Source organism: Populus euphratica, unplaced genomic scaffold (assembly GCF_000495115.2).
Source record: "Populus euphratica unplaced genomic scaffold, PopEup_1.0 scaffold80.1, whole genome shotgun sequence".
In the NCBI taxonomy this organism is placed as follows: Eukaryota; Viridiplantae; Streptophyta; class Magnoliopsida; order Malpighiales; family Salicaceae; genus Populus; species Populus euphratica.
The window spans coordinates 464,836-487,768 of record NW_011499960.1 but is presented as its reverse complement, the minus strand read 5'-3'; the positions used below and the strand labels follow the sequence as shown (position 1 = coordinate 487,768).

Below are 22,933 nucleotides of genomic sequence, written 5' to 3'. Positions count from 1 at the left end.
TAGTTAAACATATGATCATGGTTATAGTCACGAGTATAAAATAACCTTATAAAAAATAAATTGAAAAAATTATAAAGTCCAATCTAAAATAAATCTAAACCCTAAAAAATATGATGAAATTAAAATTTTAAAGAAAAATATAGATTAGAAAAATATAGTATGATATGAGGAGATAAATAATTGAGAGTGGGAGTGGCTGCAAGCAAATTTTGAATGAATGACATGTAGTTTACAGAAAAGCAATTTAAACTAACAGGGAATTACGTGTAGTTCACTTGCATTTGATATAAACGGCATGTCGCTTACGACTTTGCTACCTGGTTTCCTATTTTATCCTTGATAATTACCCTCAATTCCCAACACTACCACCTGCTAAAACCCCCGCCTTTCTTCTGCTGTAAAAAAATCACAGCTCCTGCTGAAACACTAATAAAGCACTAGCCTTTCGCCACCCAAAACTCTCTTCCTCACCTCAGTTTCTCCAAATTCACAACGTTATACACAAGTAAGGACGAGAATCACTGTAACTCTTCTGGGTTTTCTATTTAAGACAGATTTTGCTTGTTGATTTTCAACATGTTTGTTTAAAGTTCGAGTCTTGCAGATTTCTACAACATGTTTAGGTTTTATTAGGAGTTTATGCTTTCAGGTTTGATGTTTCTCTCATGTGGGCTATTCATTTTCTGGCTAATTCTTCTATGAACAAGCAAAGATATTTAGTGTTGGTAAGGCATGGCTGGAGTATCATCTTGGTTATATGAATTTTTCCCACAGAAAATGATTGCGTGCTTTAAAGTGTAGAAATTGTAGAAAAAATCTTGACGGGATTACTGAAATATCTGTTGTATTTTGGTATTGAGTTCTTGCACTTGTTGATGAATGAAACCTACACTGAGATGTTTATGGTGTCTGCATTATAGTTTAGTTGGCATTAACTTCATGATGATACCTGTTATTAATTCAAGTCCAATACTAGCACTTTGTTAGAATCTATCTATCAGCTCATAAGGAATTGCTTCAAGCAGTTTTCAGGATGTTGCTATAATGTGTTTCTTGAATCCTTTGAACTGCCAATTGAATTGGTGACTCTAAGTACATATGCTGGGAAATGTCAGGTTGGTATAACACCTATTACATGTCCTCTAGGAGTGTCAAAACCGCTTATATCAGCTCTCGAAGCATTGTGATTTTTCCTGCATTTTTAGATTGAAAATGGTCTATGCAGTTGAATAGCTTCTGTGGATATAAGTTTTTATTGCTGGAGCCTGGGAATTCAAGAATACGTTGATGATGGATATTGCAATAGATGCAACCTGTTAAAAAAGTTGGGACCAAATTTAGTAATTTTTGTATGGAAATCTTTTTCCCTTGTCCTGAGCGCACATGCTGCTAACTGTTAGATCTAGTTTTTTAATGTTCATTCTTCTGTAGATTCTGAGTTTTATATGAGATTAGTTCCTTGGTTCCTATATTTTTGCTACATGTGAGCTGCTTGTTTATGTTAGGTGCCATTGTGAAGGCTTTGACAGGAAACGCAAAGAATTTAGTTTAACATGATTTTATCATTTATGGAATGGATACACAACAAAAGGAGAATTGTTGCATGATTTATGTGGGAACACAACCATGAATTGGTGGTTATTGTTTTTTCAAATGATCACATCATTTTCTTCAAAAGTGACCTTGTAAGAGTCAAGTAATCCCATCTTTTAGTAGGTTGAGTTGAAAGAACAGAATATATGATGAAATAATATATGAAAGTTGCTAATGATGTGCATATCTTGTTCTATACCAGATAGCAGGAGAAGCAATTAAACCAGGGACTATGAAGGAAGAAGATGTGAATTATTGCCAGATTCAGGAATGGTACCCAAAATTCAAGTCTGTATCCATTAAAACAGTAATCCATGAACTTCCAGAATCTTTTGTCGAGTACCTTCTTGATGATTCTGGTCCTTTCCTCATCCCTCATTCTATCTCAATCCCTGCCCAATAGAATTCACAACCCTGTAGATGAAGAAGACTATCAGGTGTCAGAAGGTTCTGGAGATGAATCAGAACAACCACCATTGCCCCCTTCTTTCCCAGAACTTGAATTGAACATTAAGGAGTCAATTAAAACCCTTGGAGGTGCAGTTTTTCCTAAGCTGAACTGGAGTGCTCCAAAAGACTCTGCTGGGATAAGTCCATCTGGTTCCCTTCGCTGCACTTCGTTCAGTGAGATAGCATTATTGCTTCAGTCATCTGACTCACTGGTCCATGATTTGTGTCACGCCTATGACACATTCAGTGACAAAACCTTGTCAAGACCCCCAAGCATTCATCTTTCTTGCCTGAGATGGAATTTCGTTGCTTTGTTCGGGATACGCAACTAGTTGGAATTTCACAGAGAGAAGTGACTACATTTTATCCCACACTCCTTGAGAAGAAAAATGACCTTCTATGGTTGATTGAGGAATTTTTCACAGATAACGGTAGAATAAAATTTGAATCAGAAAATTACACCTTTGATGTCTATGTGATGAAGGATGGGCGTGCTAAGATATTGGATTTTAACCCATGGGGTGCATTTACACTTCCGCTGCTTTTCACCTGGGAGGAACTGGAGCAGAATCTTAGGGGAGAGGAGGATGGGGTGAATTTCAGAATCGTGGAGAACCAGTGTGGAATTCGGCCAGGTCTGAAAACAACAGTCCCGCGAGATTACTTGGATACTAGCCCAGGGAGTGGCTGGGAACAGTTCTTCAGGAAGGCTGACAAGGAGTTGTGGGAGCAGAAAAGATCTCCTGAAAACGTTGCCTGAGGGTTCTAATTATTTTTTGACTTCGAGGTTGCTGTGCTGTTAGTTTATCCTCATTGGCTTCGTTGGCAATAAGTACGGTTCGGACATGAACACTGGATCCAGTACTTTTGCCGAGCAAGGGACATGTGATTCAACAATAATGATTTGTAGAGAAGTTTGTACTAGTAAATAGTTTTCACAGATGCAGTTTAACTTTCTTCTTGTGTAATAGATTTACCCAGACATTGTAATGTTACTTCTTTATGGATTGATAGCTCCATGAGGAACTGATCATTAGTACAGAGATACCATAGTTCTGAAATATCATAAACAGGCTTATGGGCTATAGCTGAGGTTCATCTCCATGAGCATGAAGTGGTAGACATTACAGACGGTTAAATTCTTACTAGAAGAAAGCTTTACAAATGTTGTTTTAATCTCAACTTTTTTGTGTCTGCAGTTCACTTGCTATTAGACATAACAGACGGTTAAATTCTTATTAGAAATTAAAAATGCATTAGCAATACATGTATATTTTCATACTAGCTATGATTCAAAAGAGATGGTGAGAAAACATTTTATTTGAAACTAGACCAATCTAAACTGATAGTTTATATTTTTTTTTTGAAGAAATAAATTGATAGTTTATTAAATACCTTATAAAATGATTTTATATAGGTGCAAGAAAGTTACCCTTATATTTTATTTTTATCCCCAAAATATAAATATATCTTCACATCTTACATTTACTACCATTTTCTTTCTTTTCACCCTTCTAGTAAATCAAGAACATTTTGCACATGGCAGGCCAAGCACCCTCCCATGTTCGAAGAAGAATCAAGTAGCCCTTGAAACCCAAAAGAAAACACTCACTTACACACAGCTCATGGCATCTGGGTCGCTCTTCCTCTCTCTCACAAGGTAATCTCCAAAACCCCCCTTTTTTCCCACTCTTCATTTTACCAATTCTCTGTTTGGTTTCCAAGAAAATCCATTGAAACAAAACTATTTTCTTCATTCAAAGTACCTTACTTTACTCATTTTCTCATTTCCTAAACACAAAAAGATCCAAACTGAGATCTCTATGTGCATTAGAGAAATGGAAACCTGTTAGGTTTCTTTCTTCAGGTGGTGCTTTAAGAAGTGAAAGTGAATTCCTTGAAGAAGAGGAATTGAAATCAAAGGAAAATGAAGATGACTTGAAGGGTAGAATTTTCAGGCTTAGACTACCAAAGAGAAGTGTAACAAATGTTATAGATAAATGGGTCAGGGAAGGAAACACTGTTTCTGCTTCTGAGTTAAGGCATATCTCTAAAGAGCTAAGGAAGTCTCAGCGTTTCAAGCATGCACTTGAGGTTTGAATTCTGTTATTTGTTTGCTCTTTCTGAAAGTTTTTTGGTTACCCTTTTCTTTTGGATGCTTAGAAAGTAATAGAGTTTGAGTAATTGAGTACTGCTGAGTAAAAAGTTTGGTGCTTTATGGTGATGTATAAGAATAGAATCATGATTCATGGATCTTACAAACTGCACCTGCTTATGAAAGTGATTGGTTGTAACCGTTAAAATAGAGCAAAGAATGATCACAAAAGAGAAAAATATTAGAGAAGTGGAAGGAATACTAGATTTTGGTGTAGGATTTTTTTTTTTCATATGATAAGTGGTAGATGTTTTTGGTCTTGAGACAAAAAAATTGCATCTTGTTGGATTTTGTGTGTTTTCGGTGTGGCTCTACCTATCTTTTCTTCAAGTTCTTACTGTTCTTTCTACTTTAAGTTATGTTGTTTATAAGATTTAAAATTCTTGTTAGTCTTTGTAATAGTCACTTTACTGGAGGCAGCATAATTTGTGGATATACATTGCTTTAAAGTTGAAGAATTTATGTTTAACTGTGTCTTGTAAAATTCAGGTTTTTTTTTTGTTGAACTAGAAATCATATTAAATATATTTTGTAAGTGTTTCATTGGTAAGGATAGTCAGTTACTCATGTACACATCCATTGTCCAATGAAAGAATGTAGGATGGAACATTTCTAAAATTTGTGTGCATTGATACAAAATGTTGTGAGGGGAGTCTCCATTTTATGAATAATGGCTGAGATGATTAAAATGAACATCTTAAAACAAGCTTTGGTTGTTAGGGTGAGGAAGAGGGATTGGAGTGGAGGGCGCTGCTAGCTCACAGGAGATGCTAAACCTTAAGGTTGATTGAATGAAGAAATGACAATATGACTGATGATATAGATTGATAATGGGAGAGGTTTGAGTTTTTGGGCTTCTGTGGTGGAGTTACAGGGCTCATGGAGATGATTTAGTGGTGAATCCTCTCTTATCTGAACAAAGTGATGAACCAGTTTTGTGTTCCAAGATCACGATTCTTGGAGATCATTTTTGTTGAAATAACTATATCATAAAATGATGACTATGCTAGAAAGAATTGATGAACCAGTTTTGTGTTCCAAGATCACGATTCTTGGAGATCATTTTTGTTGAAATAACTATATGATAAAATGATGACTATGCTAGAAAGAATTGATGAACCAGTTTTGTGTTCCAAGATCACGATTCTTGGAGATCATTTTTGTTGAAATAACTATATGATAAAATGATGACTATGCTAGAAAGAATTCATTGGTGAAACTCGCAAGTCATAGCTGCAGTTTGCTTTCTAGAAAAGTTGATACTCTGCTTGGTCAATGGCTTATTAACAGGCCTAAGAAATTAAACTTCAAATTCCCATAATGGTTGGCTTTAGAAACTACACTTCAAATTCCCATAATGGTTGGCTTTCATGACACATGCTTTTCTCCCTGTCTTTTAGTTATTACCGAAGTCATAAGCATTGGTTAGGAAATTTTAATTAAATTTCCTGTTATGAAAATATTTCACTTTTCACAGTATCTGTTGATTCAAAAACATACATGTTCTTCTGTCATATAACAATGTTATTGCAGATATCAGAATGGATGGTAACACATGAAGAATTTGAGTTATCAGACACTGACCATGCAAGCCGTATTGACTTAATGACAAAAGTTTTTGGTGTTGATGCTGCTGAGCGCTACTTTGATGATCTACCTCTTGCAGCAAAAACTACTGAAACCTACACTGCTCTCCTCCACTCTTATGCTGCGGCAAAATTGATTGAAAAGGCTGAGGAATTTTACGAGAGAATAAAGGGATCAAACTTGTCCTTCTCTGCTCTCATGTACAATGAGATGATGACTTTATACATGTCAGTTGGACAGCTGGAGAAAGCCTCTCAAGTTGTTGAAGAACTGAAACATCAGAAGGTTTTTCCTGATATCTTCACTTACAATCTCTGGATAAGTTCATGTGCTGCGGCTCTAAATATTGATAAAGTTAGAAGGATTTTGGATGAGATGAGCCAAGACTCTGGTGTTAATGATGATTGGATGAGATACATTAAGATAGCGAACATATATGTCACAGCAGGTCATCTTGTGAATGCAGAGTGCAGCACTGCCGCTGTAGTTGAAGCTGAGAAAAAAATCACTCAGAGAGAATGGATAACGTATGATTTCCTTGTTATCCTATATGCAGGTTTAGGAAAGAAAGATAAAATCGACCAAATCTGGAAATCCTTGAGAATGACTAACCAGAAAATGACGAGCAGAAACTATGTATGCATTCTTTCTTCATATCTGATGCTTGGACATTTGAAAGAAGTGGGAGAAATTGTTGATCAATGGAAACAATCTACCACTACAGACTTTGATATCTCTGCATGCAATAGGCTTCTGGATGCGATCTCTTGTCTGGGACTAACTGAAATTGCCAACAACTTCCATATGCTACTGATCGAAAGGAATTGTGACCCCAAACATATATCAGAGTAAGCGCTTGACTCGGATTATCTTGGCTAGGAAACTATGACATTAGCAATGCCTTCATAGACATTCCATAAGGAGAATAAATACACTTGCATTTCTCACTGGTTTGCTGCATATCCAAGAGCAAGAATTGATTATACTGCAAACTAATATGCTGTGGTGCGGGTGTGCTACTGGTCATTTTCTTGAAACTCGGAAATTCATATTTATGTTTCTTTTTCTTAGTCCCTGTTAAGTCCTTTCGAGCATTTCAGCACTAAACAACGTAATTGGAAACGGAACCAAAGCTATTAGGATTGGAATAGATAAAGAGCTCTATGTATCAGGATTGGATTCTGAGAGAAGAGAATAAATGCAGTTGATGTTGCTGCTATTTGTTTTTGGTCGTTCATGGCTTGTGCTAGTAAAATCCATTTTGCAGATGTAGAGATGTTTTCTTTCTGAGACAAATGGATCTTGTCTCTTGTGCTGGCGTTGATTTGTGGCCGAAGATGTACAATAAGATTGCTCTTTTAATATTGTGGTCTGGAGGTGGTAGGGGAGTGTTCAAATATGTCTCTTTTATGTGCTGCCAAGTATAGAAATGAGAACCTCTTTTACCATCTTGTTATTGCATTAGTCTCTCTAATCATTTCAATTTTTACCCTTTTCCAGACCCAGCAGCATACAAATTTTGGATTTTTTACAAGTCATGCAAATCTACACAGAAAATGTCTGTAATGTTTTAGAAGGCACTATAGTGTATGAATTGGATGGTATTACCTCACAAACTAGAGGAATTGGATTTTGTGATGGTGCTATGAACAGTGAAGCACATCACTTTTTTTTTTAAATTGATCCTTAGATTTTCTTTTTTTCATTTTTTCAATTTTGTTATACCTGTATGAGATAAAAAAAATTATTTAATTAAAAATTAACTACTATACTAAAAAGTAGGGTTTTTTTCACCTATTTTACTGTACTTATGAACAATTAAGAAAATGATAATTTTTTCCTCTTTTTTTAATTCTATCTTTTTTTTTAAAAAAAATAATCTATCTTTCATTGATTTTTTTCTTTAAATGGATTGTTTTTATCTTTTTTTTCTTTCAGCATTATCTTTTTATATTTTATTGATATTAAATTAGCCATCATGATATGTTTTAATCACTTTTTAATAGGTTATTGCAACCTTTGATAAATATATCGGTATTTGGTTGATACTTCATTTTATTAGCATTATTTTTATTATTATATTATTAAATAAAAAATAATTAAAAATAGTTTTTTATATCCAGTGAAGTCAATGATTCTACTTGTTGATTTGATAAGTTAAGTCATGGAAATTGGGTTAATCCCATATATTATTGTGTTAATATTAAAAAAAATATTATTATTATTTTTTTTATAAATTAAATTATATTTTTATTGGTTGTTCAAGTTATCTTTGTACATATTAATTCATATAGGGCAAATTTGATATTGATTAATTTAAACCTAGACTTAAGTAAGGAGTTTGGTGAGGAAGTTTTAAGATCGACCTATTAAGTCGATTCAATAACAATATCAAATAGTTTCTTTAGTTTTAAATTTCATCTTTTTTTTTCATGTGAATTCTTTAGATTTTTTTTTTAAATATCATCCTTCAATATGTGGTTGGTTTGAATTTATCTTTATAATTTGTTATAATTTTTTTATAAAATTATTATAATTTCAAACAAATACTATAATATTTGGTTGATATTTAATTTTACGAGTATTTATTTTTGTTATCATATTTTTATATAAAAAAATTAACAAAAAAACAAAGTTGTTAAATTCAGTGAAGTCTATGATTCAGATTATAAGTTTGAAGGGTTAAGTCATGAAATCCAAGTCAATTTAATATCTTGCTATTTTAATATTAAGAAAAATATATCAAATGGAATTTTTTTTTAAAAATCAAACATGCTAATTAATTTTAAACCTATCAAATAAATTAAATTATATTAAAATAATTTTTATATGAGTTAATTTTAGAACTAAGCTTAGCAAAAAATCAAGTCAAAAGAATTCAAAGGTGATTCATTTGGTTTTAATAATAATATTAAATATATTAAAAAAAATCAAACCTTTAACATAAAAAAATAATTGTGATCATAAAAATAAAGATTAAATTCAACAATAAAAATTAAAATCAAATAATTAGAGATTAAATTTAAAACTAAAATTCAATAAAAAAATTAAAAGTATAATAAAAAGAACGAGGATTGAAATTGATAAAAAAAACATAAAAAATAAAATATTAATAAATAAAATTAAAAAACTAATAAAAAAATTCGATACAATTAAAATATTGAGGATTATTTTGCATGACCAACACATCCTTTAAGGTGGAGGAGACATAAAAGAGAAAGGAAACAAATTATTGTTGAAGCTTTTTTGTGCAATGAATATCAACACGTGTTAGCTGGAAGGCTACTAATAGCCATTAGGAGGCACAACACTTGTCATCAAAAGGGTGTTGGTGCCTCTATCTTACTAGCACAAGCATTTATTTTTTTGTTTTTTCTTTAATTATAGACAGACCAAATCACTCTTGAATACATAAGATAATTGCAAGAAAATCAAGACTTATAAACTAAAAATACCTCTTTATCTTAGGCAAAAAAAGTTGACCGCAAGAGCTATGTGGTAATCATGTTGTATTAAAAATATAAAAATCCAAAAACACCCCTTAAACAAAACAATCATTTTATTATGGATTGAATTGTTCACAATCTATAGTAAAATATTGATGCATGTGCTAACTATTTTTTTTCTTTTGCATTATAGAAGAACTAGAACACTCTTGACCCCACAAGAAAATTAAGTTTAAAAAACCAAAAACACCCCTTTAGCATAGAAAAAAAAAACATTGACCTTACGGGCTAAGTGGTAATTACATTATACATAAATGTGCAAATCCAAAAACGCTCCTTAGACATTAGTTGTGTTACTTTTTTTTAGAGCATGAGCATAATTACATTGTGTAATAAATATATAAAAATATAATTTTACCCCTAAACATATGTTAAGTTCTTTGGTTTTTAAAGGGCAAAACTAGGGGTGATCATTTTGGTTTGATTCGATTTTTTATCTAAACAAGTAATCAAAATTAAAAAAATTTAAATCAGAATTGAACTGGAACTAGTTCAAATCAACTGATTTTGATTCAGTTAATTTAACATAAAAACTAGAAAACCTGAATTTTTTATTTGGGCTTTTTGATGGGCTTATAGTTAATGTTAATATTATCTTATTTTGTTACAAGATTCTATAATATATTTAATTTTTTAATCATTGAATATTCATTTATATTAAATTATTAGTGTCAATATTGTGTTTAAAATTAATTAAAATTCTTTCTAATATTTATGTTTTTGACCCTCCTGCATTAGAGTTTAAATAACAAACACACCAAGTTAAAATCTAAATTATAGAGCATTGCCTTCAAAAAGGCTTAAAAAAACAACAAATAACATTGTCGTAAAAAATAAAACACTTCATGCAAAAAATATAGATATTCATTGTGCACATCATCCCAATCAAAAAGCACATCAAGATGATAAGAACATTACATTTTGATTCCTTAATATCATTGACATCAAAATCCAGAATTTAAAATCTAAAATTATAACATGATAAAATAAATTAGAATATGTAAAAATAAAAAGTAGTATTTTACTATCAAACTAATTATCATATGTTACTTGTTATAACTTTCCATCAAATTCTACAAAATAAAAAATTAGATATATTAGATGAATGCAAACACTTTAATTAATAAATCACAAAATAAAAGATGTAAGTTTATTAAAAAAAAAAACTTACCTCACTAAAGGTTTTCATAGATTTCAAGATCATTTATCAAGCTTCTAATATCAGTCGCAATTGATCTATGATGTAACTAATTTTGACAACAAATGAGTGCTTGAACAATTATTAGAGATAGAAAACTTAGAAATTGATCAAGTATATGACCATTTGTGCTAAATGTTGATTCAGAAGCCACTATGGATATAAGAATAGTCATAACATGTTGTGCAACCTTTGACAATGTCTTATATTTCAAAGCATTACTTTACCACCAACCCAAAACATCCAACTTCTCATCATTAGAATAATCACAACTGTCAATCAAATACCTCTCAACCTCATTTCTATTTTTCACAATATTCACCTCCTGTAAATGTCTTTTGAATCAAGTCAAAGTATTAACATCTACCTATAGATCATCACTAATAGCATCAACATCTTGTTTACGTCCATTATTATCCACCATTTTATCAATTTTTAAATAAAACTCATACAAGCTTACCAAAGTATCTTTAACCTTATTTGTTAGTAATTGTGCTTTATCATAATCATACAAATCACTAAAAATATTTTCATATATTTCAACTTCAAATGTGGATCTAAAACATTAGCCATATATAACAAAAAAAAATTGATTCACTTCACAACCCTAATACTTCTCAAACTTTAACATCATAGTCATCGTCATTCTACTTAAAAGATTATCTTTATTTTTATATAATTGTAACAAGTTTGTATACATGTAAATTAATTCATCGAAGAAAGAATTTGACATGACATGTAATGAGTCAGAAAACCTTAATATAACTATGTAAAAGATCTTTAAGAACTTCACCAAAGTTCTAGCATTTTTCCAATCCTCCAAACTAGATGACTCTATGTTTTTTTATTTCTTTTTAAATCAACCTCCAAAAAATAACTCATATACCTAGGTTTTTTTTCACCTAACCTCACAAACACCCTTTCTAACTTTTCAGTAGCTTCTAGCATAAGATAAGTTGAATTCCATTAGGTTGCAACATCTAAACACAATGATTTCTTATACTATACATGTAACTTTTCTAAACACTTCTTAAATGCAAATAGCTTCGACAGTAAAGATCTCACAAATCTAATTGCATTTTAAATCTTAACAACTGAAACATTAATCTCTTTCAAGTCATTACACATAATGAGATTTATAATGTGTACACAACATCTAACATGCAAATGCTCATTTGACAATATATTAGTTAGCCAATCTTTCATCACATTTTTCAAAAATAAAATAATTACATTATTAGAGCTTGCATTATCTACTATAATAGTCAAAACTTTATCAATCCCTCACTCTAACATACAATTCTTAATAACTTGACTAATTGTTTTACCTATATGATTGGAAACTTGACAAAAATTAGAAATTTTTTTATGCAAATTTCACTCGTTATCAATCCAATGAGCTGTTAAACACATATAATTAATATTTTGGATTGATATCCATGTATCTATTGTTAAACACAATTATTGACCCCTAAGAGCTATCCTTAATCTATCCTTCTCTTCAAAATAAAGTTTCAAACAATTTCACATAATAGTGAAATGAGAAGGAATGTAAAATCTAGGTTGCATAGTCTTAGCAAACAATTTAAATCTCTAACCCTCCACAAAATTAAAAGGCAACTCATCAATTATAACCATATTTACTAGTGTTTCTACATTCATCATAATTATAACGTATTACCTTAAAAGTTACTCTATTTTGATATTTCAATTCACCCTTCTCTATTTTAGATTCTAATACCAAAACTTTTTGTTTCCTATCAACCATAAAAGAAAATTTTTTGTACACTTCTAAATGAGTTCACATATTACTTGTGTCATTAACAATAGTATGACATGCATAATATTTTCCATAATAATTACATTCAGCTCTAGAGGCTTTAGGATCAACATCAAGTTTTGTAAAGTGATCATAAATTTATGATTTTTTTTATCATTAACATTCCTTTTTCCTAGATGCAAGGACTTGAGGTTCTTTACTTTTTGTATTTGTTGTGGATCCTGTGGTATTTGATTCTGGATTAGTTTTTAAAGCTAGAGAATTGGTTGATGCTGGTATGATGCCTGTGGATGAAGCACTTTGAATTTGAAGATTTTCCATCTATTATTACATAATAAAACATGTTAATGACCATAATTTATATGAGACTTAAATGTATTAATTTTTTTTTAAAAATTAATAGTAATAAATCTGTTTATACTTTATAGTATAGTGATAATGATTACTGATGATAATTCATGCTTATATATTTCTACAAGCAAAATAATGGTATATCCTTTCCAAAATGCATAACAATATTAATATAACAATACTAATTATTCACGTTCTACTTGATATAATAGCATAATAATATATTAACCTTTAATTGCACTCAAGCAAAACAGTGGTATATCCTTTCCAAAATGCATAACAATATTAATATAACAATACTAATTATTCAAGTTCTACAAGATATAATAGCATAACAATTGCTTGACCGCTTTTTATGATCGGCTTGTTTTAACTCACAAGTGCACGAGTGTGCGATGTAGCAATTAACTCGGTAAGATCGAGGTCATATCCACAGAGAGCTAGATCTGGAAATTAAGCTAGGTAACAAAAAAAAACTCAAGAGAAAGTAAATTAACAATAACTTGGTTGAAAATAATTGATGGATTTGTTTTCAAAGATGAAAAAGTGTAAATAGTTTTTAAATGACAAGAAAAAGTAAGTCTTGGTCCAAATCAATTTTAATGGTGATGTATTGGTGATTTCTTCAACATATATAAGATAACTCAACCTAATATCAACGATGGTGATATTAGATCGAAAGATATTACAACGAAGATTAGAAAGATGAAGATTGATTATTGCTTAAGAATGAACAAGTACTTTCATATTAAGTAAGACATTGAATCAAGCAATCTCTATACCAAAACTAAAGTTTGTGCATAAAAATTCAAGATTATAACATTACCTAAATGATTTCTAAAATTTCTTTACAATAATAAATCATTCATGAAGAAAATAAGAAGATAAACATTAAGATTCATTCATATCCTAAAGAACTCACCTCAATCACCATTATCCTTGATTTGGATCCAAGAAAGAGTTTAGCCAACCATGATTATATATAAGAACACTTCAATAAACATGAAAGAACTTGAATCCAACTGAAATAATAAGTTTTACAAACTAAAGAACCAAAATTTATAAAGAAGAACACAATACAATTTCAGAAAAAATTCGGACACAAATCTGACTCTAACTTTGGACAGCAATTCGACCCTCTTAGAAGCTTGTTTTTGAGAAGTCTATTAGAGACATATTTATAGGCAATTTTTTCACCTTTCCAAATCATTAAAGAACAGCTTATTTGGACACCTGAGTCAAAAGTTATGGGCAAAACACCGAAAGGTGTTCTGAAAAATCAAATCAAGACAGCTTTACAACTACTTTGGTGCACGTTTTTCTTCCTCATTTATGAGGTGTCTCCTTCTTCTTTTTGACCCAAAATAATGTTAAAATATCCCCTCTAGCTTTCCATCCATGTGCTTACCTTCTTGGATCAATGGATTACCCAAAATAAATCAATTGTTATTTGTTGTGTGGACATGTAAGATCATGGATTGTGTTTGGGTTGATTTGAAGGTTGATTTGGGGTTGATTTAGGGCTGATTTGGGGCTGATTTTGGGCTGAATTTGAGCGTCAAATAAGTATACAAATGTACTTATTATTTGGGCTAAGATTGACATTGAAACCTTGAGTGTTTAATGGTTGAAGTTTGCACACAACATAAGGCAAGTTTGGGCTTGAAATAAATCATATGATATTCTTTTCTAGAATTGGAATAGAATTGATTTTTGGGATAAATTTGGAGCACTTATTGGAACCAAGATTTGCTTCAATCTTCAACTAAATGTCTCTTCAATTCTTTGTTCTGAATTCCGACGTTGAATTTTCTGAATTAATTCATTTAAGCTCCAAAAGCCTATCGAAACATTAAAACAAACTTCATTACTAAAAAACACATCAATTATTATAAAAACAACCAAATAAAAATAATAAATACATATGTAAAATAAGAGACTTAATGACACTTTTGATGCACAATCAACAATATATTAACCTCTAATTGCACTCAATTATGAGAAATTTGCTAAAACAAAATGTTATTGCTAGATAATTTATACAAGCAAACATGTGAAACACAATTCAAGAAATTAGTTGCCATAATGAACTATGGAGAAAATTTAGTTTAATAAAGATAGAAAACAATATTTATCATTTCTAGAAAACAAAAAGAAATGAACAATGAACAATTAAACTATAGCTCATGGATTAAGGAATCACAAGGAATATAAACCATGGTTTTTAACCGTATGTACATGCTTTCTTGGAATATATTCATGAAAATTAATTGAAAGTCTTTGCATAAATATGGGCGAATAGGATGAATGTCTAAGACATTGAATAATTTTGGTAACTGCATCAAAAAATCATCCCTTTACTAAATTTAAGCATATTCCTAGAATCCCAAATTAACCAAAATACCACTCTAAGCTCAAACTTTGATTTTTTTTTGTAAGAATATACCATTTTAACAAATACACAGATCATAAAGCATATGTTTTTAAAGAAAAATAGAGATTGATAAAAAAGAATTCATACCTAGTGTGACAAGATTCAAGGCTTGATCGGGTGTGAGAAAGGGAGACGACTAGTTTGTTAGATCTGGAGGTTAGGTGTGGTGTGTGTCATGCTCGTATGGGAGACTAGGAGAGGGATATATTATTAGATTTGTAGAGTCAGGAGAATAGAGATGAGGATTGATTATTTTTTATTTGGTTTGTAAGGGTTGATAGGGGGAGGTTGGACGGTTGAGATTGTGAGAGATTTTGAGATTGTGAGTTTAAGACTTGAGAAAGATTTGTGAATTTGTGAGGGTTGAGAGGGGGTGACTGGATGTAGAGGACAGGTATTGCTTGCTAGGGTTAAGAATTTTTGTATTTATAGTACCCTTTAATTGAACCGGTTCAATTTGATTCGGTTTGGTTCGGTTAGGGTTTGATCGGTTTCAGGTTTCTTAAATCAAAACCGAACTAAATTTTTTTTTAAAAATTAATTAGTTTAATAAGTTTGTTTTTATAATTCAACTTTTTTTTCTCGATTTAATTAGTTTTTTAATTATTTTACTTACCCCTAGGCAAAACAGTCATTTTACTATGATTTCACTATTCACAATCCACATGTAAAACACTTATGCCTTTTAGCTTTACTTAGTTAGGTGGTCGATGCTATACCGTAGGCCAATCTATTATTTTATGATATAAAAAATATCAAAACAATGTAAACATTTCTTAAAAAAGAAGAAAATATAATACTCATGTAATTGGTCAAATGATTTTAATAAACCTAGTTAAATTAATAATATCATTACAAAATAAGATATTGACTAAAAATAAAGTAGGAAAAAAAACAATTCAATATGAAAGATGACCGCATGCTAATATTATAAAAATATATCTTCACAATATTCCCAAAATGTCTCAATGACCTCATATGTTAACAAAGTAAAAATTAAATAAGAATAGGATAATCACATGGAAAGAAAAAAAATTATAAATCTAAAAATAAATAAATAAAAAATCAAATCATATTAACGTTTTGAACCATGACTCGGGTTAAAAGATAAAAAACAATGTACATAAAAAAATAAAATCATGAAGGGTTAAAATTATACAAAATAAAAACAACATAAAAAATCCAAAATAAAAAAATACAATAAAAATAATAAGGGTTAAAATTGAAATAAAAAATAAATCAAAGGGGGCTATAAAAAAATTTAAAATTTGAAGTTAAATTGAAAAGAATAAAAACATTGACAAAATGACAAAAAATAAAAGAATGAATATTAAACTGAAAAAACAGAAAAAACACCATATACTATAAACTTGGATTGAATAGCGAAATTAAAAACAATGAAACTTTTATAAAAGGTTCAAAGAAAAAAAATCTTAAGAATAAACATCAAATCTAAAACAACACAACACAATAAACAAATAATTGAATATGCAGAATTCTTCAACATGTTTTTTTACACTAAAAAAACTCTTAAATGTAAATCAAAAAATTTATATATACATCGAATTAAATAAATTAACAATCATTGTGTAAAGTAATGAAAAACAATTCATCAACAATAAATAAAAACACAATTGAAAAAACTAAACAACAAATGAAGATTAAGATATTTAACATCAGAACACATGTAATTTGCCTCGTTGGGTTTAATAAATTCCTCTATCAAAATAAATTTGTAATAGAAAACATATAAATTTTTTAATAGAAACCAACAAACAAATAAAATTTATTGAATAATAAAAAAACAGTGTAAGGATGGATATACAAAAAATCTTATAAAAAATCAAGTTAAAAAAACAAATTTAATCTATATAAAATTAAGAAAAAATCACAGATGAATCGTACCTCTATCTTTAAAAAATAAACACGCCTAATATCATTTAAAAATAATTACAATCTACTTAAAATATCAACCCATAATTTATTTGAAAAAAATACATTCAAATATTGCATTTAAAAAAAAAACAAATTAGACCAGATGTTGTTGGGCTTGGTAAGTCATGCCTAGCGTTTAGTCCAAGAACGTTATGACCCATGCGAGAGCTTTATTTTTTTAAGTTTAATAGGGCATTTAAAAAAATGATGTGTTGTAAAAAAGCCTAAAATCCACTTGAAAAAAATCTTCTCGAGCTCAGGTCTATTTTTTTTAAGGTGTTTTAATGATTAAAAAAATAAAACTAATTGTAACCCGTTTCACAATAGAGAATTTTTGACACAAAAATTAATTGTTTTGGTGGTCATAATCTTCTTCAAGGGCAACTTTCTCTCTCTAAGCAGGAATCTAACATCTTTTACCACTAAAAAAAGACTAAAAAAATAGGAAAACAAAGGAAGATACCAAAATGTATTTTCTTGAAATTCAAGGGATTGATTATCTAATATCTGAAAAGGATGGGGAACTAAAATGAATGTTTTAATAAAATTTAAAAATTGCCCCTTATGTTACTCGAGATTTTCATTTCAATTCCTAATCTTTCAATTTAGTCCTCCCTCCTAAAACGTATACAATTGGGGGCTAATTTGAACTAAATAAAGGTCAAATCACATGAAATAAAAAATTTAAGAATTAAAGTGGAAATTACAAAAAAAAAAAAAACATTGCTTCAATCCACAGTGTATTGTGAGAGGGTGAATAGTAAATAAAAAAGATGATCTCTTTTAGTATATTGTACTATATAGGAGGTATACGCTACATTGTAAACCTATCTTTTCTTTTATTTTTTTTTTATCATAGAAAAGATATGAAGATTGTTGTTACTCATTTTTAGAATCCACATGCTAAAGATGGTGTTTTTCTCTTTTGAACTGAGTATAGAAGTTTAGCTCATGTTTGCTGGAAGATTGACAAAAGCAAAGAAAGAAATATGTTTTTTAAAACCCTATTTGAGATGTTTTCTGCTCTCTTTATCCTTTTCATTTATTTGTCAAAATTATCAGGTTTTTTTAGATTGATTAGGAGTCTTAATAATGCTAAATTCGTTTCTTCTCTATCTTGTCTTTAAGGTTGGATAAATCTCCCAGAATTTGCACTAAAAAAACTGATTATGTTGTTGTTGCAATTTTTTGTTCTAACTAAGTCTTTGATTCTGGCTTAGTTTCGTACGATATCTAACCATCCTAACTATATTTTTTCACTCATAATATGTTAAAAAATTGACTTACACCTTTATTAGGTCTTAAGGATCACTTTTCTTAGAGCAGACTCTTAGTCAGATTTAGATGCTCAGCAATGTCAGATTAAGAACCTTTTTAACCAACTAGATTACTACCAGATTTTGTTCTCTAAAATGATTTTATTTCACTTTGACTCCTTCATCAAAGTTATAGTTCTAAACATGTAGATAAATTTGGACTTTTGAATCGCATGATTTTGATATTAAAACTCAAAATATTTTTGTTTGAATATCTAACATGAAAGTAGAGATTTCTGCCACAAGAAGGATCTTGACCCGAGTTTTGCACTAAAAAACTCTATTTCCATCACAAATTTTATGATTGTTGTTCTTAGGTCATTCTCTCAGTCATATCAGGATGCTCGACATTATCAGTTTCTGAATTATATTAGGAGATCATTTTTTAACAACTAGATTACTATCAAATTCTATTCTCTAAAATGATTTTATCTCACTTCGACTCATTTATCAAAGTTATAGTCCTGGATGTATAAATAAATTTAGGCTTTTGAATCACTTGATTTCAATATCAAAAGATCAATATATTTCTGTCACGAGAAGGAATTTTTTTCCCCAAGTTAGCAGGGACACAATTGCAAGATACTTAAAGATTGAAGACCAATTGCAGGCCAATTTGAAGCCCTTTTTTGGACCAAGGACCAAACAGAAAAGGTGTTAAAATAAGAGAGTTAATTAAAGATAAAATTAGTAGAAATTTTGTCAGGAGAAGAAATTAAAGAACATGAATTAGATCAGAAAAGGAAAATTATGCCTCCCCATCTACAATTCTTTCTTTTTTTTATGCACAGTTACCCTGGTTATCTTCTTTCCTTTTATCTGCAAACCATATTGTTTTGCCTTATTTCAAAGTATGTAGTTGGTGCCTCATGGTCCTAGCTATGAAAGGATGAAAAGGAGTTGCAGCATTGACACAACTAAAAGATTGATGTCTTCTCCCAAGTGTAGGAGTGTCAAAGTAATAAATAACCTGGCAAGACTAGGATTGAATCTCAGGAAGGTTAATTATTATAATTATAAATAACAACAATAGTAACAATAACAACAAAAACAACAACAACAATAATAATAGTAATAGTAATAGTAATAGTAATAATAAAGAAAAAGAAGAAGAAGAAGAAGAAGAAAAGTTGATGAGAACTTTGAGATGGAAAATTAACGTAAGGATTAAACAATAATGACAATGAATGTCAATGTTAGAGGATTCACTAATGGTATGTCAAACAAGTATAGTATAAACTCTTATTATTCAATTGAAAACCACACACAAAGGAGGTTCCAATTAGATTATAGATTATTAACATGATTACATTAGTCATCTTATTCGATTAATGCTAATACTTGTAAATCTTGTCAAGCATTCATGATTATAACTTATATTAACAACAAATCAAGTTCCTTTCATAGCTCAGGTATTAATTATACCATACAGTATGAGTTATGAAAGTATCAAGCATTTATTGTACCAAGTGTTATACAACATAAATCAAGATTAGTCATTTAACAAGCAAAGTATTAAAGAGTGAACAAGATAACAAAAACAAAACATGTTAGTATCGAACATTAAAGTCCATATTGAGTTTACACTATACTTATTTATTTTTCTATCGAACATTAAAGTTCTTAAATAACTAAAATAAGAACATAAATAAGATAAAAGTTACCTAAGTAAATGAAAAGAAATGAAAGGTATAAACTTGATATTAATGAAAGTAAAGTATAAACATTACAAAAAATACAAAGAGAGAAAGTAAGAGCATGATCTTGATCTGGAAACCAAGATGCCTAAATGCATGACAAATGCCTCCTTTTATAGGCTAAAATTAGGAACTATTGATTTGATGACTAATTAATGAGTGGGTGACCAACTCTTGACTTGGTAACAATCTTTATCTTCTCTTGTCTGCCCAAAATGTCATTGATAACGTCAAAATTGGAGTCACTTGAAAACATGAAAGTTGTAGGAAATTGTTTTAGCTTTCTTGTAAAAACTTCAGCTCATTTGGACTTCTATAACTCTAGATATAGGCCAAATACTGAACAGTGCTCGGGCTGGAAGACAGATTTGGACTTCTTTGTTGTTGCTACAATTTGGACTTAAAAATGACTTTTTTAGATCTTGGGCTCTATATAAAAGTTGGAGGCCTATATCTTACCTTTCCATCCATATAAAGTAGACCTAAATCTGAGATCAACAGCTCCATAAATGACCCAATTACCGAACAGTATTCAGGTTTGGATTGCACCGACATCTCTTTTCTAAGTTTGGCCATCTCTTTGTCCTTCCAATTTCAGTTTTTAAATTCATCAATCAATTCTTTCATTTATGTGATAGGTCTGTATTTAACATGAATATTTACCATAAATTAAAGGTATCTTATATCATTAGATATAATATTATAAAACATGTTTTATTTAAGGAGTTATTGATACTTCAAGTGCAAAATGATGATATAAAATCTTGCTAAAAATACATTTTTAAGTCTCAATCAAGCATCATTTAACTTGGAAGGAAATCACTGCTAATTACATAATCAGAATCAAACATTCTGGTTTTCTATTTTTTGCTCACCCGAGATTACAACCTAAAATTAATGCAATTTTTTTTTCATAAATAGAGCTGCATGTTAGGCTATATAAGCCTTTTCTATTGAGGGAAGAAAAGAGGAGAGAAAAGAAAAAATGGAGAAAAAATAGAAAAAAGAAGACAAGAAAAATAAACAGTTAGGAAAGAAAAAAAAACACAAAGAACATAGGGTTTCTTTCCTTCATCCTTGCGTTGCTGTGACTTCAGGAAGGTGAGTAGAAGAAGAGAAAGTGGAGAAGAAAGAGCAAGAAAAACAAGAGAAGAAAGAGAAACCATAAGCAAGCAGGGACTCCCTTTTGATCTTTGCTTTTATTTTTTTGCATATAACATCTGCAGAACAAGGAATAAGAAAGTGCAAGAACCAGGAAGAGAGAGTGATAAAAACATAGAGGAAAGAAAAAACCAAAAAACATATGCAAATACAGGATAAGAGGAAAAGGCTTGAAACAGACGACGCTTTCAACGTCGCTGCAGCTTCTTCGCTTTCGCCTCTAGTTTTGTTCTCTTCACCTCTCACACCATGCATTTTTTTTCTTTATGTTTGCATTGTTCAGGAGAATTTTAATTCACTTGAACAATAACATGGTCTCTTTGCAATTGTGTTATTTTTTATCTATACTGTTTAAGTGAATTAATTCACTTAAACAGTAGCTCGCCATTCTTTGAGATGATTGCGCCGCTTTTATGTCCAACCGGGTCACTTGCCCAAGCAAGTGACCCGATTGAACCTATTGTTTTTTTCTTTAAAAAAAATAAAAGAAAGAGAGAGATTTATGATTTTCTAGCATATTTATTTTAAGGTTTGAATTTTTTAATGTTGTAAAAAAAAATATCAATCTCATAATCTTGTATTTAGAATAACCATTTTTTTACTCAATATGACAAATACACACACACACACACACACACACACACATATATATATATATATATAAAGCAAATATTTGAAGTTTTGAAAATATATTTTCGTATGGTTTTCTTAAACATAACAAAAAATTAGTTTTTCTTATATTCTAGATTTTATAACATGTTTGTAAAACTCCAAAGGGTGTTGGCTAATATTCCAAAAATATAAAAATCTTATTTTTGAAGAATTCATCAATTATTCACCGCTAATGTTTGGATAAAGAAATCCTTAAGGGATGAATATCTAAAATATTATTGGAAATAATTTATTATTATTCACTATTAATATTTAGATAAAGAAACCCTAAGTGGTAAATATCCAAAATATTTTTTTAGAAATAATAAGTCATCACACATTGATGTAACCATATTATTCGATAGTTTCACCCATATTTACCTAATGTTTTGTCCATGTTTTATATGTAAAATGCCTTGATATTCTTTGTTTTATGTTTTGAAGGCACTTTTGGATGAAAAATGCAAAAAGGAATAAATTGGAGATAATTGGCAGATTTGATGTTCAGTCAATGTTTTGTGCAGAGCGTGAGTTCTAGAGATCGAAATGAAGTGATTCCAGTGGCAATAAAAAGCTAACATCCATACCTTTCTGGAAATATAATGCAAGAAAAATAAAAAGAGGAAGATCATGGAAATCACATCCTTCAAAGTCAAATCTCGCATCCTACCACTATTGACCTCTGTCTATTAAAAATTCAATATATGGAGCTATAGAAGTCCAATTTATGCAAACTAAATGTTTTTGGATTCCTGACTCAAAGGAATATAAACTCTCCAAATTTCATCCAAAAACGATGTCAGATGAGGGAGATATGATTTTTCAAAGATGACAAATGAATTCTGTCAGCAATCAGGTTTCGTGAAGAAATGAGTCCAAATTACGTTTCGAAGCTTCTAAACCGTCATCCAAGTTTTTATATCAGCAATTTAGCTCCTCTAAGTCAGAGTTTGAAGATTTTATGCAAGGCTATTTCTCTTTTTTTTAGGGAAAATAGTTATTGAACTACTTAAATGTCAATTGTCAACTTAAGGGAGGACTACTTTGTAAATTAGGAACTAGGGTTTCTTAGCATATAAAAAGAAAGAGAGAGAGGAGAGAAGGGGGCAGCAGCTAGAA

The 22,933-nt window shown here is 30.1% G+C and overlaps 1 protein-coding gene, 1 long non-coding RNA gene and 1 pseudogene across 2 annotated transcripts; 2 read left to right on the top strand and 1 right to left on the bottom strand.

The window, feature by feature from the left end:
• Positions 1-318: 318 nt before the first annotated feature.
• Positions 319-3,219, top strand: LOC105138640 (cell division cycle protein 123 homolog; annotated as a pseudogene).
• Positions 3,220-3,561: 342 nt separating this feature from the next.
• On the top strand, positions 3,562-7,081 carry LOC105138638 (Tetratricopeptide repeat (TPR)-like superfamily protein). The gene is made up of 3 exons (XM_011044788.1): positions 3,562-3,703; positions 3,849-4,137; positions 5,732-7,081. The coding sequence occupies exons 1-3, from the start codon at positions 3,669-3,671 to the stop codon at positions 6,635-6,637; spliced, it is 1,230 nt and encodes a 409-aa protein (XP_011043090.1). The 5' UTR covers positions 3,562-3,668; the 3' UTR covers positions 6,638-7,081.
• On the bottom strand, positions 6,829-16,750 carry LOC105138639 (uncharacterized). The gene is made up of 3 exons (XR_844825.1): positions 16,740-16,750; positions 11,498-11,503; positions 6,829-7,365 (listed from the first exon to the last, which is right to left on the bottom strand). It is a non-coding gene; the product is annotated as an uncharacterized LOC105138639 (long non-coding RNA).
• Positions 16,751-22,933: the final 6,183 nt, after the last annotated feature.

What these genes read in the sequence shown, in the direction of transcription:
- LOC105138638 (XM_011044788.1), top strand. Translation starts at nt 3,669, where the DNA reads ATGGCATCTGGGTCGCTCTTCCTCTCTCTCACAAG. An exon ending in CTCTTCCTCTCTCTCACAAG is followed by an intron (nt 3,704 to 3,848) that starts GTAATCTCCAAA and finishes AAACACAAAAAG; the next exon opens with ATCCAAACTGAGATCTCTAT. An exon ending in GTTTCAAGCATGCACTTGAG is followed by an intron (nt 4,138 to 5,731) that starts GTTTGAATTCTG and finishes ATGTTATTGCAG; the next exon opens with ATATCAGAATGGATGGTAAC.